The sequence below is a fragment of the Mustela nigripes genome, chromosome 3 (assembly GCF_022355385.1).
Source record: "Mustela nigripes isolate SB6536 chromosome 3, MUSNIG.SB6536, whole genome shotgun sequence".
NCBI lineage: Eukaryota > Metazoa > Chordata > Mammalia > Carnivora > Mustelidae > Mustela > Mustela nigripes.
The window spans coordinates 96,875,919-96,894,534 of NC_081559.1; the positions used below are offsets into that span (position 1 = coordinate 96,875,919).

At 39.2% G+C, this 18,616-nt stretch overlaps 1 protein-coding gene across 5 annotated transcripts in view; it reads left to right on the forward strand.

Moving 5' to 3' along the window:
• Positions 1-18,616, forward strand: part of NCKAP5 (NCK associated protein 5) — a 949,833-nt gene that overhangs the window by 765,234 nt on the left and 165,983 nt on the right. For all 5 annotated transcript variants that reach the window (XM_059394413.1, XM_059394410.1, XM_059394408.1 and 2 more), the window contains one exon: positions 3,642-3,761. In XM_059394413.1, the coding sequence (XP_059250396.1) occupies positions 3,642-3,761 (120 nt within the window). The remainder of the gene's footprint in view (positions 1-3,641; positions 3,762-18,616) is intronic.

The following is an 18,616-nucleotide window of genomic DNA, read 5'->3' on the forward strand; positions in this document are numbered from 1 at the left end:
TTTCTCATACGATGTTAAATATGGTCAAACTGTTGGCTTTATTTCTCCCCTGATAAAGTCAGGTCTCTCTCTTATTTCAGGAAGGGGTCTTCTTCTTGGGGCCTGGACATAGTAGGATGTGAGAGAGAACAGAGGACCCAGCCTCCTCAGGGAGCCAATGATTGCATCTGAGTAGAGTACTCTTTGGTTTCTAACATTTTATTTGGGAAGGAGAGTCTAAGTCTCACCTCTGTCATTGTCAGGGTCGCAATAATGATGCTAGTGGACAACCTCCATGTGTCATATGCTACTTTATGTCAGCAGGTTCCTGGTGTAAGCATAGAGGACATAGAGAGCTGGCTGTCACCCTCTGTTGAAGACTCATTATAGCGGTCAGAGAGAGTGCAGTTTCTCTCTCTCTCTCTCTCTCTCTCTCTCTTTCCACCCACTTACGTGTTGTGCACATGGGCACGCATACGTGATTTTGAATACAGTTTCTTGGGATGATAACTGTCCGGCATCACTGACCATCCACAGCCTGAATAAAGAGGACAAGAATGTTAGAACAACAGAGACAATGATTCTTTTAGGTCTACAGCTTCTCAAAGCAGCTCAGTTCTGTTGGTCAGTGATTGTAAGACCAAAGTCACATCCCTCCTCTCCCACGTGGTGATTTCGATGAGCCCACAGCGATGAACATTTCTCAAGGCCAATCAATTGTGTTCCTGCTAAGTGAACTTTCACCATCTTAAGTAATAGTAATGGCCGTTGAAATTTGGGTACCTGTACAAAAATCTCTATAGAGTATATTGATTTTTTTTCTTTCATTCTTTCTTTCTTCTTTTTTTTTATTTATTTTTTTTAAACCCATCTCAAGAACTCTTTCACGTTATCTCAGCTGAGCTGCAAAAAGTCATCAGTGCTGTTCCTTCCAGGTCTCCTTGCTCCCTGTAAACCCGCCCTTGTCTACTACTGCTCCCGTTTCTTCACCTGCAAATGAGAAGGATTACGTCTTGCCACCCAACGGTCCTATTAATATTTATTTACTTCACAGTCAAGTTTTATTAATTACTTAATTAGCAGTACTGAAAACAGTATTTGGGGGCAGGGAGAAATTATATGTGTGCTAGAAACAGAATGTAGAATAAATGAGACACAGACAGGGGTTGAATTCTAAATAAAGGAAAGAGCTTTAGCCTTTTAATGTAAACAGTGCCTAAGCCCCCAGAGTGGCCCCTGACAAATGGTATATGTGCTCCGGTTCACATGCACACTCCTGCCCCTGCCTTTGATGGCTTCTGCCCTCCCAGAGCTTGGAGTCAGGGCCCTTGTTCTGAACATGACATTTCTCTTCTATGCTCTGCATTTGCAGGTAGCAATCAGTTGGAAATATACTATGCCTAAACTCTACCCATTTAACTACAAAGGTGAGGAGAGTATAAGCCGTACAGTGACCCTCACCACGGCCTATTCCCTTGCCCTCCATAAGTAGAATAAATGAGTATAAGCTGGATATAATGAGGCTCTGGTTAAGCCTCCAAAGCTGGATCTGTCTAGCTTCATACAAGGTTACGGACAAGCCACTCACCTTTGTGCCTCTTGTTTAGGGCTAGGGATCAGAGCTATTGCCTCACTCTCTGTGTTGCTTATAGAGTCTTAAGTACGCCCTGAAGCTGCCCCACATCAAAATATATAGATCCACACACTGGAAGTGCTAAGAAACTTAGAGCCGCAGTCACACATCACTAGAGAATAGAATTTGTCATCGTCATCATCATCATCATCATCCTACTTAACAAAATAATCAGTTTCTTAAGTTCCTACCGTATGTGGTGTATTGCCCAGTGATGGAATAAAAGAGCCTTAGAACAGTCTGCTTGTGCTGTTGATTGTTAGGGTATCTTCTTATGCTTGCCTTTGCCATCTATTTGACAAGGTAAGTTTAGAATATGAAAGATCAAATCGGTACAAAGGAGTGCACGCTAAATGGCCTATAAGAGGCATTGAAGGCCTATAAGAGGCATTGAAGGCCTACAGGAGTTCAGAAAAAGGAATGGTCTTTGTAGGATTCCAGATAAAAATGTCAGGGAGGAGGGGTGCCTGGGTGGCTCAGTGGGTTAAAGCCTCTGCCTTCAGCTCAAGTCATGATCTCAGGGTCCTGGGATCGAGCCCTGCCTCGGGCTCTCTGCTCAGTGGGGAGCCTGCTTCCCCCTTTCTATCTCTCTCTGCCTGCCTTTCAGCCTACTTGTAATCTGTCAAATAAATAAAATCTTACCAAAAAAAAAAAAAGAAGAAGAAGAAGTCAGGGAGGAGACAGATTTTAAAATGAATGTCAGCCAGAATGCCAAAACTGGACTGGATAGAATGGCGGCAGGCAGTGTGTGTGTGTGGGCGGGGGGAGTGGTCAGAAGGGAATGTGATGGCTGGAGAAGGGACAGGATGGCAGGAATGGCCGAGCCTTCAAGGACAACAAGCAGACCATTGTTCTTTATATGACAAGAGCAGAAGCATTTTTTTTTTAAGATTTTATTTATTTATTTGACAGACAGAGATTATAAGTAGGCAGAGAAGCAGGCAGAGAGAGAGGAGGAAGCAGTCTCCCACGAAGCAGAGAGCCCGATGCAGGGCTCAATCCCATGACCCTGGGATCATGACCTGAGCTGAAGGCAGAGGCCTTAACCCACCGAGCCACCCAGGCGCCCAGAGCAGAAGCATTTTTAAAAATTCTGGAAGCAGGGAAAAATCAGGTTTGACATGTAGAAAAAGATCATCTTTTGAAGAGCTTTGAATGGGGGCATTATTCTTCTTGGTCTTTCTTGAACCTCCACCAAAGAGAGTACTTGTAGTACGGACATTTAAGGACTACAAGTATCTTGATCACAAGTTCGTTTGGGAGGCAGTTCCTTGGTGGATCCCAAAGAATCCTAAATCTCCTGTGGTATAGCTTCCCTATACCACAGGAGGAGGGAAGAGGTCTCTGTGGTCTTTGAACAGTTCAAAAGAGCTGTTCCAAAAGGATGCCCAGATATGGCTCCTCAGCTTCTTGCCCAGCACCAAGATGAACCACCCCAAATACATGGAAATCCAGCAGTTCAGAGCCCAGGCAGGTTTCAAGTGGCCTTTTAAAGCTTTCATTTCAGAGTTGCTTCTCCCTCTCTAAATGCATCACTGGCTCTATTAGCCCCAGCGTTGAAAATTTCAACTTGTTTCCACAAATGACAGCAAAAGGCTCTATCAAAAGTGATAGTTTCTTTAGTTCATCAAATCTCTATTCACTGCAAAAACATTATTGTCCTTGTGGTTTGTGCTTTATGATTGCTTTTATGAAGACAGTGAAAAGGCAAAAAATATAGGTGGAAACTCAAATTGACTTTATATCGCTAACATTTACCATCTTCAAAAATAGCATGCTAGATTAATGCACTCCTGATTTTAAGGTACCTTTTTTTTTTTTTTAAATTGGTCTTCTCTGCACATAATAATTCTGTCAGACAATGGGCTATGGAAGAAAACACTGTATGTTATTTATTCCTGGGGGCTTTGAAGGATAAAAATACTATTTTTATACTAATGTGTCTGAAATATCAGATGAAATATGGTTATAATATGCAAAAGTGTCTTTCAGTTACAGATTTTTTTTTCTTTCACTGTGTTTGTTGTAGGATCTAAGGGAGGAATGTGTAAAGTTGAAAACAAGAGTGTTTGATTTGGAACAACAGAATCGAACGTTAAGCATCCTGTTCCAACAGCGAATCAGACCAACTTCTGATCTGCTCCTCCAGGTATGTGCTTATGTGGAAAACAATCCTTGCTTCTGAAAAGATATTGACAAAAAGTTACTTTAGTTCAAAAGTTTCCAGTATCTCCATAGGCAAGGCATCATACACTGGAACCCAGATTCTTTCCCTTCTCAAGGGATGTCATTAAAATTGAGCTTCTCTTAAATGTATCTTACTTTTGAAAGCTGTGTTTAGATAAAGAAAGATATCAACAAATAATAAACAGGTAAAAGGTACCATCAGAGGTGTCCTCTAGTAAACTAAGTGAAACTGTGGAATGGAGTCAGGAAATAATTGATTGCTTTGGGGTCTTGTATTAGTGATCTTGCATTCTATGATAAGCAAGGACGGGTTTTATGTGATTTCTTTCTTTATTCAGTGTATTTTATGTTCTTTATTCAAGTACATTTCTTTATTTCATTCTCTCTAATCAAAAATTCTGCTGGGTTTTTTTTCCCTTTCATATCTGTCTTCATGCAGAATTCCTCCTCACACACAATTCTTCCTATATTCTGCCTCAGTGTTTTTCAGGTTCTCCTTGTCTAAAAGCTCTCACTGAACTTTTTCTTGACTTTCCTTTATAACATGCAAAGTTGTGGAAAGTCAAGCTATTGGAATCATTTTGGATGATGTCCCTGACAAAACACCAGAGAATATACCTGACTTCAGGAAGACACATGAATTGGCAAAGGGAGCTGGGAGGCTGATCTTTGCTGTGTCCTGGGGTTTTTTAATCCTGTTAATGTGTATATTTGCTCAAATAAGCTCCCAAGAGCCTTGCTTAGAGCCCTTCTTAGGCTAATATACCAAACGGTAAGTAAGGTTTCACAGTGACAACGTATGAAAACTAAACCCCAGCTGCCGGGCCTGGTTGCCTGAGCAAAAGAGAAGAGACAGAGGTATCCTCTAACCTCTACTGCCCAGCACTGCCACTAAACGCATGGTGCTGAGGAAATAGAAAACTAAATGAAAATTAAGTTTCTATGTCAAACTAGCCACATTGGAAGTGTTGAAAAGCCTCATAGAGACGGCAGCCGCCATACTGGCTGATGCATATGCAGAACTTTTCCATTGCCATTGGAGGTTCTACAGGACAACACTGTTCCTGATGGCTGGGCCAGGGCTGCTCATTTACCATCTGCACTTTGGCATGAACATCTTTCCTTGACTCCTCAGGGAAATAACAAGAAATTGCCATTCATTTCATTGAAAGAAAGATGCTCGATAAAGCCCAACATCAAAAGTATAATTTTTCCCCCAAATTTAAATAAAGCAAATCTCTCAATTGTACAGTAGTTCTCATCTTCTAAATTAACCTCCCCTCTGCTTTATCTGTTAAAGCATAATTCATAATTTAGGACTCAAAAATTATGCAGAAAAAAATTGTCTATCTCTATTCTCTTTCCTGGTTCCAACCACAAGAAATGTTTGTCAGAGAGAGTCTTGCCTCTGTTAAAAAGTTGTATTTCTTTTGCTCTCTTATATCAAGATCCAATATTATAATTACTTTCAACAGCTGTTGCATGTTCATGAATTTTTTCCATTTTGCTTGGTTTAACTTCAGGCTTTTCTGGAACAATGTTTAAGGATCCGTAGTCCCGGTTTATGAACCATGATGGCTTATTTCCATAATAAACACATGTGCCATAGATGTTTAAACTTTTTCATTGGCTGTCACAAATTTCTGAAATCCATATCCAAATGGCAGGAAATGGTGTGTACGCTAACAATAGAACTCAGTGTTTATTCACTGGGTATTTTCAGCCAACACACTTTATATTCCTCCCCAAATAGTCTTCTCTTCCAGGAGCCATTCTAATTTAAATAACATTTCTGAAAGATGGGCTGTTAATAGTTCTGTAAAGAATGGTAGAAAGTGGGCTGCTTGTCCTCTACCATCTACATCTCACAGTCACAGAAAGATGGAGTTGCTGGCTTTTTAGAGGGTCTGTTAATTATGTGGCTTGTGATTTTTTTAATTTTCTGGCGGCACAAATACATACTGTGGAGTACTGGCTACAGCAAAAGCAATCGATGCTTGCTTCGCACCTATGGAAGCTTTATAATTATCTGTTGAATGGAATAATGAATAAATGATACAAATTTATTCTGCAAGTTGGTAGTTATTTTGCGCACATGTAAGGGAAGTTTATGCCCTCTCTTCTTCTGAACTTTTCCTGTCTCGTGTGCATGCTTTGGGAGGACTCAGTCATGTCATCAAGCCCAGACTATTTGAGGGTGTGGCTTTCGGGCGCAGCCAATCTACCAGTGTACCTGCTCCCAAATATTATTGAACTTTCAGCATCTGCCCATAGACTGGAGATTCAGTACCATAGATTTCTAAGTAGTTTTCTGCTTATCTTAGATGCCTTATCTTATCTTAGGTGTCATCTGCTGAATACAGCCTAACAGTTATCTACAATCTGGAGTGCCCTCTTGAAGAGAAATATAGAAAGAGTGTTGAACCCACTGTGATTTTAGGAGATAGCTTGTGAAAAGTAAACAAGAAAATAATTTATAAGAACCAGTCTTTGTCTCTTAAAGATAGTAAGAAGTTGTCACTTGGATATTATTTAGCGCCTTGTTTTTGTTTTTTTTTTTTTTTTTCCTTTTTCCCCCTTTTTTTTGTATAGGAGAAACAAAAAGTCATAGTTCTATGGATTAGTTGATGAAGTCTGGGAAATTTGCAAAGGGAACCAAATCCATGCTGAGGGAAAAAAAAAACAAGGTCTAACCTGAAAATGAAAATCAAGAATGGCACTAATCTTTTGTGGCAATTCCAGTTTCTAGAGTGGTATCTCTGGGACTGGGGGTGGTAACAAATCAGAGTAACAAGGCCCTTTGTATTAAAATCAGTGATTTGAGCTAAATTCCAAAGAATTGAGAGGTTAGTATAGCAAATAAAATCCCAAAGGAATGCTCTTAATGGAACCCGATTCCCTAATTAACCTTATTTGAATCTACTGGCCAGATTAGCCAATGCTCACCATTTCTTCTTATAAATCATGTCAAACAAGACTCAGTTCCTCAAATATAGGCAACTAATAGAGTTCTCCGCTAAGTATACTTTCTTCTCTTACCAGGTGGGTTGAATGCTCACCAAAAATGGAGTCATCTTTGTAACTCATTATGTTTCTGCAAGTAGTATTTATGGCGATTATATCATTTTTAACTACTATATAAACCGATGAAATGCGATACCCAAAGAATTATTTATATAAAACAAAGTTCAGTGCTTCAAAACCATCTATAAAGGCGAGTCACTAAATAAATGTTTATGAGCAAATGAAATATAGGTACCTAACTAAAAAAATTGTGGGAGCTGGAGAATAATATTAAACATAGAGGCATTCTGCATGCAAATTGTTTCCCAAGTGATTTGAAGTTCTTGTTACACTCTTAAGAAAATCCAAAACAAAGACATATGCATAAACAATGCATAAAGCATGTGTTTGATGCCTCTCCCCCACCCAAAAAAGCCAAACAAAACAGACTCTAATAATAGGATCCCTAGGCAAAGAAGAAGCCTTGGCCCTACCAACAGTGTTATTTAAAAATGCATAGTGTTTCCCACATATCAGACACTTTTCTACAGCCTTTAAGGAGCTCGCCAATGTCATCTCCATTACAATCCAATGAGGCAGGCAGTATCCTTGCATCCATTTTTAAAATGGGGACACTCAGGCACGAAGTCCCCCAGCTGGTAATTGAACGAGTGGGAATCAAAACCAGTGATCCGGCTCAGGTCCCTCCCGTCCACCTCTCTTCTAAGCTCCCTCTGCAGGGAACACAAATGAGGATAAGGAACATTTTTTCTGATTCTGTATTCTGACATTTTGATTAACCAAGCCACTTGTGATCAAGTCAGATCAGAGGGCTTCTGCGGTGAAATCTCAACAAGAAGACTACCGTATTTACACAGTTCTGAAAGACTCTTGATTTGTGGCATCCATGATTTTCCCCTCTCCTGTGGGTTCTGCTTTGGTTTTATTTTAGACACCTCTGTTATCATTATTCTCATAAAACGTAATATTCTCTCTCTCTCTCTTTTTTTTTGCTGAACACAGTTTTTTGTTTTTTCTTTTCCTTCTCATCTGATATTTCAAAGGGTCCTATACCCATATCCTTAGGCCAAGATAGAGAGAAAAGAATGTTATAGTGTAGATTATTCACACAAACAGTTGGGAATCTGACAGCTTAGAACCAAAGTGTAAACATTTGCTGTCACTTCTTAGAGTGCTCTTTGTTTTGAGGTGGTTTTTTTTTTTTTTTTTTTTTTTGGCTTGCTAGTGTTTTGTTTTATGGTATTATTTTATATGAGATGAGAAGACTTAAAAATCCTACTGTACTTCTGATTGATTCTTTTCTTCCCTAAATCTTTATGTTCACAGCATAAATCTATTCATGAGACTGACTTAGCGGGATACGACACAATATACTCCCTTTTCCTCACCTATCCACAAGCCACGAATCTGAATCTCTGAGACTTAACCCAAGTGCTGCCATCTTTCAGGGGCCTTCCAGGGTCAGAGCAGTTCTCCTGGAACTTTCCCTGCACTGAAACTCCTAGAGTATTGATGACCCATCCCACATAGTTCAGCAGGCCATGGTTCTCTATGGAATTCTGGACTCTTAGTCTCTTGTAGCAGATATGGTGGAGATCATGCAGTGCAGCTGTGAGAACTGGGAATTCCATGTTTCATTTCACTTAATTTATGATTAATCTCTGTGAGGGCAAGAACTCTGCGGAATGTTGCCTTTTACCTCCCACTGAGGTTATCGCTGCTCATAGTATGTATTCATTGTATATTATTGATGGTTTAGCACTTAATTACATACATTTTTATGGGATAGAGTTTTTAGCGGGACAAAATTTTGTTTTTGGTATATAGCAATCTCAGTGCCCTTATTATTTTTTCTTCTAGACTTATTAAGATATAATTGCTGTAACATTGTATAGGTTTAAAATGTATAATAGAATATTTGATATATGTAATTATTATGAAATAATCACCACAATGAGTTAACAGCCAACACTTCATATCCTTGGAATTTTTTTTTCTTGTGATGAGAACATTTAAGTTCTACTTACTTAGCAGCTTTCTAATACACAGTATAGTGTTGTCAACTCTAGTCACCATGCTGTACATTATATATCCAGGATTTATTTGTAACTGGAAGGTTTGACCACCTTCACCAGTTTCCCCCACATTGCCATTCTCAACCTGGGGCAACCACCAATCTCTTCTCTGTTTCTATGAGTTCTGTTTTATTAGATACCTCACATAAATAAGATAATACAGTATTTGTCTTTTTCTGTTGTAGCATAATGCCCTCAACGTCCATCCGTGTTGTCACAGATGCCTGGATTTTTTGTGTATGACTGAGTAATATTCCATATGTCACACCTTGTCCATTCATGTACAAGTGGATTGTGTGCATATTTGTGTGTGTGTTTATCACATTTTTTATTTCATTCACCTATTAATGAACACTTAATCAATACTGAAATGAACATGAGCTGAATTAGTTAGTAATGAAATGAACATGAGTGTGCAGATACCTCCTTGAGATAATGATTTTGTTTCCTTTGCATATATGCCCAGAAGTTTTTGAATCATATTGTTTTATGTTCAACATTTTAAGGAATGTCCATGCTATTTCCATAAAGCCTGTCACAATTTACACTCCTTCCAACAGTACCTCCTCATCAGCACTTGTTATTTCTTATCTTTAGATAATACTCATTCTAACAGGCGTCAGATGATATCCTGTGGTTTTGATTTGCATGTCACTGGTGATTAATGATATCAAGAGGCTTTCCAAATACCTGTTGGCTATTTGAATATCTTCTTTGGAAAAATGTCTATTCGGGTCCTTTATCCATTTTTAAATGAGGTTATTTGATTCTTGGCCATTGGGTTGTATGAGTTTGCTATCTCTGTATTCTAGATATTAACCCCTTATCAGAAGCTTGGTTTGCAAAGGTTTGCTTCCATTCCATAAGTTGTCTTTTCTTTTTGTTGATCATTTGTTTTGCTGTGAAGAATCATTTTAGGTTGATGTAGTCTCACTTGTTCCTTTTTGATTCTGTTGCTTGTGCTTCAGGTTTCATATCCAACAAATCATGGCCCAGATCAGTTTCAAGGAGGTTATTCACAGTCTTTGCTCCTAGGATTTTATTGGTTCTGGCTCTTACGTTTAAACTTTAACCCATTTCAGGTTAATTTTGTACGTGGTATCAAATAGTATTTTTGTTTCATTCTTTTGCATGTTAATATTCAATTTTCTCAGCACCATTTATTCAAGACTGTATTTTCTCCAGTGAGTGTTCTTCACTCCTTTGACTATCTTTAGTTGACCATATATACATGGGGTTTTTTAGGGGGGTGGTCTCTCAGTTTTGTTCCATTAGTCTGTATGTTTTTATGCCAATATCATTTTATATTGACTACTATGACTTTGTAATATATTTGAAATCTGGAATTGTGATGCCTTCAGCTTTGTTCTTTTTTCTTAAGATTATTTTAGCTACCTAGAGTCCTTTGTGGTTCTAAACTAACTTAGGATTTTTTTTTTCTATTTCTGTAAAAAAAAGTCACTGAAATCTTGATAGAGATTTTATTGAATCTCTACATGGTTTAGGTTAATAAGGACATTTTAACAAAATTAGCTTCACCAGCCCAAGAACACAAGATATTTTTCCATTTATTTGTGTTTCCTTCAATTTCTTTCATTAGTGTTTAGTAGTTTCATGTGTAGAAATTTTCGCCTCCTTGGTTAGATCCATTCCCAAGTATTTTATTGGTTTTATGCTATTGTTAATGGGATTATTTTATTTATTTATTTTTCAGATAATTCATTGTTAGTGTATAGAAATGCTACTGACTCTTTTTTATGTTGGTTTTGTATCCTGCAACTTTACTGAATTCATTGATTAAGTCTAATTGCTTTTTGGTGGAGTTTTTAGGATTTTCTATATGTAAAATCACATCATCTGCAATTAGAGACTGTTTTACTTTGTTCTTTCTGATTCTGATGGTTTTCATTTCTCTTTCTTATCTGAGTGCTCTGGTTAGACTCCCTGTACTCTATTGAATAAGAGTGGTGAGGGTGGGCACACTTCTCTTGTGCTTAATCTTAGGGAAAAAAAAAAAATTGGTCACTAAGTACGACATTAGCTTTAAGCCTGTCATATGTTGCCTTTATTATGTAGAGGTATATTCCTTCTACACCCAGTTTGTTGAGAGTTCTTATTATGAAAGAACATGAAATTTTATCAAGTGTTTTTTCTGTCCCTACTGAGATGATCATATAATTTTATCTTTTATTTTATTAATGTGATGTAGCACTTTTATTGATTCTCATATGCTGAGCCATTCTTGCATTTCAGGGATCAATCCCAGCTGGTCATGGAGTATGATCTGTTTTATGTGCTGTTGGATTATTTTGCAAGTATTTTGTTGAGAATTTTTGCACCAATGTTCATCAGGGACATTGCCTACTGTTTTCTTTTCTGGTACTGCCTTTATCTTTGATATCTTGGTAATCTAGCTTCATAAAATGATTTGGGGAGTGGTTCAGTACGCTCCAATTTTTTTGGAAGAGTTTGGGAAGAATTGGCATTAATTCTTCTTTAAGTGTTCAGTAAAATTCACCAGCAAAAACTCTGGTCCTAGGCTTTTCTTTGTTGGGAGATTTTGGACTATTGATTCAATCTCTATTCATTACTGGTCTTTTCAGATTTTCCACTCATGATTCAACTATAATAGGTTTCATATTTCTCAACATTTTTTCCTGTTTTTTTTAATAGGTTGTCCAATCTATTGACATATAACCGTTCATAGTAAATGGAATATAATCGTTCATAATGATCTCTTATGATCCTTAGTATTTCTGTGTTATGATTTATAATGTCTCCTCTTTCATTTACAATTTGTTTGATTTGGGTCCTCTATCTTTTTTTTTTTTCATGGCTAATCCAGGTAAATATTTATCAATTTTATTTTTTCAAAGAACCATCTTAGTTGTGTTAATCTTTTGTATTGTTTTCCTGTTCTCTATTTCACTTATTTCTGTTCTAATCTTAATCACTTCCTTCCTTCTGCTAACTTTGGGCTCAGTCTCTCTCTCTCTCTTTTTTTTTTTTTTAGTTCCTTGAGATTTAATGTTAGATTATTTATTTGAGATTGTTCTTTTTCCTTGATGTATGTGTTCATCACTGTAAAATTTCCTCTTGGAACTGCTTTTGTGGTGGCCTATAAGTATTGATATGTTGTATTTTCATTTGTGTTTGTCTCAAGATACCTTTTTAGTTTATCTTTTGAGTTCTCCTTTGATCCATTGGTTGTTCGGGAGCATATTGTTTAATTTTCATGTAGTTGTGAATTTCTAGTTCTCTTCCTGTTACTGATTTTTAGTTTCATATTAATGTGGTCAGGGGAAAAAAAAAAAAAACTTGAATGATTTCCATATTCTTAAATTTGCTAAGACTTGTTTTGTTGCCTCACATTTGATCTATCCTAGAAAATGTTCCCCATGTGCTTAAGAATAATGTATATCCCGCTGTTGTTGGATGGAATATTCTATGTGTGTTAGGCCTATTTTGTCCCGTGTGTTGTACAAATCTGCTATTTCTTTATTGATTCTTTGTATGTATGATCTATCTATTGTAGAGAATGGAGTATAGAGGTTCTCTAATATTGCACGCTATCTCTCTGCCTTCAGTTCTGTTAATATGTCTTTTACATATTTGGGTGTTTTAATGCTGGGAGTTTAATATTTACAGTTATTATATATTCTTGATGGATTGACCCCTTTATAATGCCCTATATAATGCCCTTATTTGTCTCTTTTGACGATTTTTAGCTTAAAGTTTACTTTGTCTTATATAAATATAGCTACTCCTGCTTTTTTTTTTTCCTGGTTTGCCATATTTAAAATATCTTTTTCTGTCTCTTTACTCTCAGTCTATGTGTGTCTTTAAAATCAAAGTAAGACTTTTGTAGGCAACATATCATTAGATTTTTTTTTTTAAGAAAATCCATTCACCCATTCTAAGTCTTTTAATTAAAGATTTTAATCCATTCATGTTTAAAGTAATTATTAATATCTAGGGACTTCCTATTGCCATTTTATTGTTTTCTGATTTTGTAGATACTTTGTTCCTTGCTTCTTATCTTGCAGTCATCGTTTGTGATTTGTTGATTTCTTGTAACAATATGCTTTCCTCCTTTATGATCTTTTGTGTAACTGCTATAGGTTTTTCCTTTGTGGTTACCATGAGGCTTATATGAAATATTTTGTATTTATAATATCCTATTGTAAGCTGATAACAACTTAACTTGGATAGCAAAGAGAAACTTTATACTTTCTCTTCTCCCCCTTACAGTTCCCTTAGTTTTATATTGTATATTCAATAACAAATTGTTGTCCTTATGGTTATTTTCAATGCATTTTCTTTTACTTTAAAACCAGAGTTGTGGGTGAACTATGCACCACCCCTACAATATTAGAATCTGTCTCTGACTTTATATTTATCATTATCAGTGAATTTTACACATATAGTTATATATTTTTACAATGTTAATTAGCATAATTCCACATAAAGAACATCTTTTAGCATTTCTTTTAAGACAGGTTTGGTGGCAATGAACTTCCCCAACTTTTGTTTGTTAAGGAAAGTTTTTATCTCCTTCATTTCTGAAGGAGAGCTCTAATAGGTTTAAGTTTTTCTTTCAATATATTTAATATATCATGCTATTTTTCTCCGAATTTGCAAAGTTTCTATTGAGAAATTCATCCATGGTTGTGTGGAGCTCCCAGGCATGTGACATGTCACTCTTCTCTTGCTATTTCCAAAATTATCTGTTTGTCTTTGACTTGAAAAGTTAATTATTATGTGTCTCAGTGTAGCCTTTTCATGTCCAACCTATTCAGGATTTTTTGGTCTCATGAATTTGGCTATCCATTTCTCTCCCTAGGTTTGGGAAGTTTTCAACCATTTTTGATTTGAACATATTTTGTTTTTTTTCTCCTTATATTCTCTTCTGGAATTCTCATAAGGTGTATATTGTTATTAGCCCTGTAAGTGCTATAGGTTTTCTTCATCCTTTTTCTTTCCTTTTTTTTTCTTTTTGCTTCAATGATTAGATAATTTCATACAATATATTTTCCAGTTTACTAATTTTTCTTCTACTTAGTTGAGTCTGTTGTTGAAGCTCTTTGTTGAATTCCTCAGTTATTGTATTCTTCAGCTTTATAATTTCTGTTTTTTTTAATTGTTTCTTCTTTGTTGAACTTCTCATTTTGTTTATTTATTGTATCCCTAATTTTCTGTAGTTGACTGTGTGTTCCTGTAGTTTACTAAACTTCCTTAAGAGGATAATTCTGAATTATTTGTCAGCTTATAGATCTTTATTTCTTCAGGGATAGTTATTAAAGCTTTAGTGTTTATTTTTGTGCTGTCATATTTATCTGATTATGGACCTTGATGTCTTTCATTAGTGTCTGTACATTTGAGTGAGTGGTCTCATCCTCCAGACTTTACAGGTTTGCTTTGGCAGACACAGTTCTTCACTAGTCAGCTTATCTTAGGTTTCAGAATAGGTCAGCTAGTAACATTCGTGGAAAAGTGGGGCTTGCTATTGGGGTGTCTGTTTGAGTTAGGCACTGTTCTAGATCCTAGATGGGGGTGCCACTGGCTAGGAATAGTTGGATAGGACTGCTGGCTTGGTTACCTTCCAAAATGCAGCTGTAGGTTGGGCTCCACAGTTGCCCATATTTGCTGGTCCGGCTTTCTAATTGGGTTGGAGTGGGGGCTGTATACAGCAGTTGAGGAGGCCTGTGAATATGCTTCCGTGGCTGGGAAAGTTGTTATACCATGTTGGTTCTGGCCCAGAATCAGGAAGAGCTAACCACTGAGCTCCCTGGTCAGACAGGATCATCCGCTCTGCTGATGGGCAGAGCTTCTGGCTGGGTTCTCTGAGTGCCACCACAAAGCATGGCTCTACAGTGGGCCATGCAGCCCCCAGTGCTCTGGTTATACTTCCTGGTGGTGAGACAGAGGGCTATACAGCAGTAGGTGGGGTCATGAGCCCACTTCCTTGTCTGGCTGGTGCAGCGAAACAGGTTTCAAGGTTGGCATAACTCACTGACCAAGGACCCAAATGAGGCATAACTGTACACCAAGTTCTCTGGCCAGATGAAGCCACCAGCTGGGCTCTGCAAATGGTAAGAGCTGCTGGCTGACCTCTCTGATCAAATGCCATTATAAGTGGGATTGTATGATAGGCTACACAGCTTCCCAGGTGCTCTGGGTAGGTTTCCTGATCAGGTGGAGCTGGAAGCTACAGTGGTAATTAGGGCTACAAATTTCCTTGCCTGGCTGGGTGGAGTAGCAGAACAGACCCAGAGGCCAGTACAGCTCATTGTTTGGGGACCAAAATCAGGCAGAACTATATATTGAGTTCCCTGGCCTGATGGGGTCACTATCTTGTCTCTGCAGATAGGCAAAGCCACCAGCTGGAATCTCAGACACCACTGCAGGGGGGAACTTGGACTGCCCAGATCCAAGCACTGGTGGCTGTAAAGCATGCCCCTCTTTTCTATCTCCATCTCATCTCCAGTGCCCAAACTCCACAGATTCCTGCAGTCTCCATGGGATGAGACCCAAGTGAACCTCCCAGGAAGAGACCCACAATGCTAGGCAGCCTACATATCCACCTCAGACATTTTTTCTCCCAGTGGAGAAACCATAGGCCCCAAGAGCCATCTTGGGGCAGTGGTCTGGTACCCTTTTGGACAGGTAGCAGTCAGCGTGTGGCTGTTCCTTTTACCCTTTTGATGTGGTCCTTCTTGGTCTCTGTAGTCCAAAGTGGTTCTTCAACCTCACGCCTGTCTTTGGGGTTTTTCGGAGTCGTGTCCTATCCACTGATGGTTGGTCTTCTGGTGAGGAGGACTGAGGTCGAGAACAACCTCTGTCACCATTTGATGTCATTATTGAGGGGGATGTTTCTAATTGCAATAAGATTGTAATCTTAGTTTGAAGACTATGCCTTTTTCTGTCCACTTAGATGTGTTTTTCTATTAATTTCCCTGTTGCTAGGTACCCAATTCATATTTGTAATCCTTTAAAAAATGATTTATTTATTTCAGAAAGAAAGAGCACGAGGTACAGGGAGGGCAGAGGCATAGGGAGAAGCCGGTTCCCGCTGTGCAGGGAGCCCAGCGCAGGGCTCAGTCCCAGGACCCCGGGATCACAACCAAGGAGAAGGCAGATGATTAACCAACTAAGCCATCCAGATCCTCTTTAATCCTTTTCTTTATTTTTGAGGGGCAGAGGGCTTTTTTTTGTTTTGTTTTATTTTGTTTTGTTTTGTTTAGGCGTTTACACTCCTTGCTACCTTAGAACCTGTGATTGCATAGTGAACACATCCTTGCAGAGCTACCTGGAACTTGAACTATCCGTTAATAACCAACAAGACTTTATCTTCTGGAGGGCATTTGGCCAGTCTGAGAATTAGAAACCTTCTACTATGTTCGATGTTCAAAGTGTGTATTTGCTTTTGAAGAGGTATACACATCTGCTTCTAAGGCACTTTCTAAATATACACAGTTGAAGTGAGACGTGAGATGGAAAGGAGAAGAGGAGACGTCGGAATAACACAGAGTAGTAAGGGAAGAGCAGGTGACTGCACACAGGGCTGGGTAGAATGTGGCACAATGGTTCTTCAGTTCTGGGGGTGGAAACTTTTCATTTGGATGGATCAGTGCCTCTCTTGAGCCACAGCTAAATGGAGTTAGGAGAAGAGGCCAAAAGACAAAGCAAAACAAAACAAAATCCATCCCTATTTAGAATAGCCACCGGGCTTCCCACACTGCTAAGATGCACATTTGCCTCATGAGTTTCTGAAATTGACCAGCTCTTTCCTTGCGAAGCTTACATGCCAGGCATAGAGGTGGCCTCTGCTCTGCCCTACAGACCTGGGATCTAATTTAGAGAGACCCACAGGGTGACGGGAGGAGCAGACCAGTGATGTTGGAGGGATGGTGAGTGACACCAGGACCCAGATGGCCGAGTACCACCAGCCGTGATCTGTTATCCTGCAAGATCAGAGGACTTTGGTGGCTTCATTGTGGGCATCTATCGGACCTGAAAACATAGAAGGAATGTGCAGCAGGGACTCTCGCTCATGTCATAAGCCCTAGGAAGGGTATTCACTTGTCTGAAGCACAAAAAGTGGCCTTTCTGAACGGTAAAGGACACTTTGAAAGATCACACAGCCTCTACAGGGCAAGGCTTTCAATTATTAGATGCCCCACACAAGGTTGGTTTGGGATCAAGTAAGAGCAGCAGAGAATATGGGAAAGAGCCTTCAGGGTTATGGCAAGATGTCATTTCTCCTATCTTCAGCAGGCATCCAAAACCCTCTATAGACTCACTTCACCCTCAATGGCTTCATCTCTCTCTCTCCCTCCCTCTCTCTCTCTCTTTCCTGTCTTTTCTGACACAAATTCTTTACTCTAGCCAAGCAGAAATATACTCCACAGAGCATGACATAGGTTTTCCTTCAACTATTCCATTTTGTATGTCATTCCTGTGTCCAAAATGCTACTCCTCCCACCCCGTTCATCCACCCCTGCCATTCCTTTTATTTCATTTAATAAACCTGAGGCACCAAAAGTAATTCAGGGCTAGGAATTGGGTGGTGAATTGCATTTCTTCAATAGCCGTGGTCCACAAGTTCCATGGAGAAGATGGTGATGTGGTGAGGGGCACATGCAAGGTCCTAGGGGCAGCACAGCAGGGACGGGGACTGCCTACAGCGTATCAGGGGCTTGGGGATGGCCTGACACAGGAGATAATGCCTCCATGTGAGTCTAGAAGGCAGAGTCTACATTTGTGAGGTAGACGAGGGAGAAGACAAGTACAACCCAGAAGAAACAACCTGCGCAAGGATGTGAAGGCATGAGGAAGTCTGTCTCTTCCTTCCCACCGTGTTGGATAGCCGTGCACTTTGGAAGGGCTCCAGAAAGAGAATCACACCCCCCACCCCTCTCAGCGTCCTGTGCTCACCTTGCTTAGCAGTTTCCAGCCTGTATCAATATGTCACTTTGTATATATGCTGAATTTGTTTTCATACATATTTGCTTTTCATTCCCAAGTCAGTTGAGGAGTATTTTCTATTTTTGTTTTTTGTCTTTTGTCTATGTAAGACCCAGGCTTCTCAGTCCATACGTCATGACTGAACATTGTATTATGACGTGCTTCCTGTCCACATTACGTTGTTATCAGGGGTACAGGTGGTCTGTTATAAGGAAGTCAGGGCGCAACTCCTCGTCTTTATTCACTTGATTTAGCTTTTATCTTCAGAGGGACCAGGGCCTTGCCTTAGTGACCTGTGAATTTTCTCAACACATAACTTAAACAAAAATGAGCCTCAGTAAATGTGGAGTGAATGAAGGACTGAGAGAACCTCTGGGGCGCATGAAAGGCTTGCCATAAAGGGGGTTAGAAGGAAGTGGCTTCACAAATGAGGTGGCCATGATGGAGGAAGGAGGAGAAGGGAGTGGGCACAGTCCTTAGGGCACTGGGCACATAAAAGAAGAAAGACTTTGAAATCTTATGTTTAAATAAGTTGAAACAACTGGGCAGCTTAATCTCTTTCTTTAAGACATAGGGTGCGGAGGGAGAGGAGGAGAGAGAATCCCAAGCCGGCTCCACAGCCAGCACAGAGCTGATGAGGGGCTCGATCTCATGGCCCTGAGATCATGACCTGAGCCAAAATCAAGAGTCAGGCATTTCACTGACTAAGCCACCCAGGCACCCCAATCTCTCCTTTTAAGTGAACCGTAGT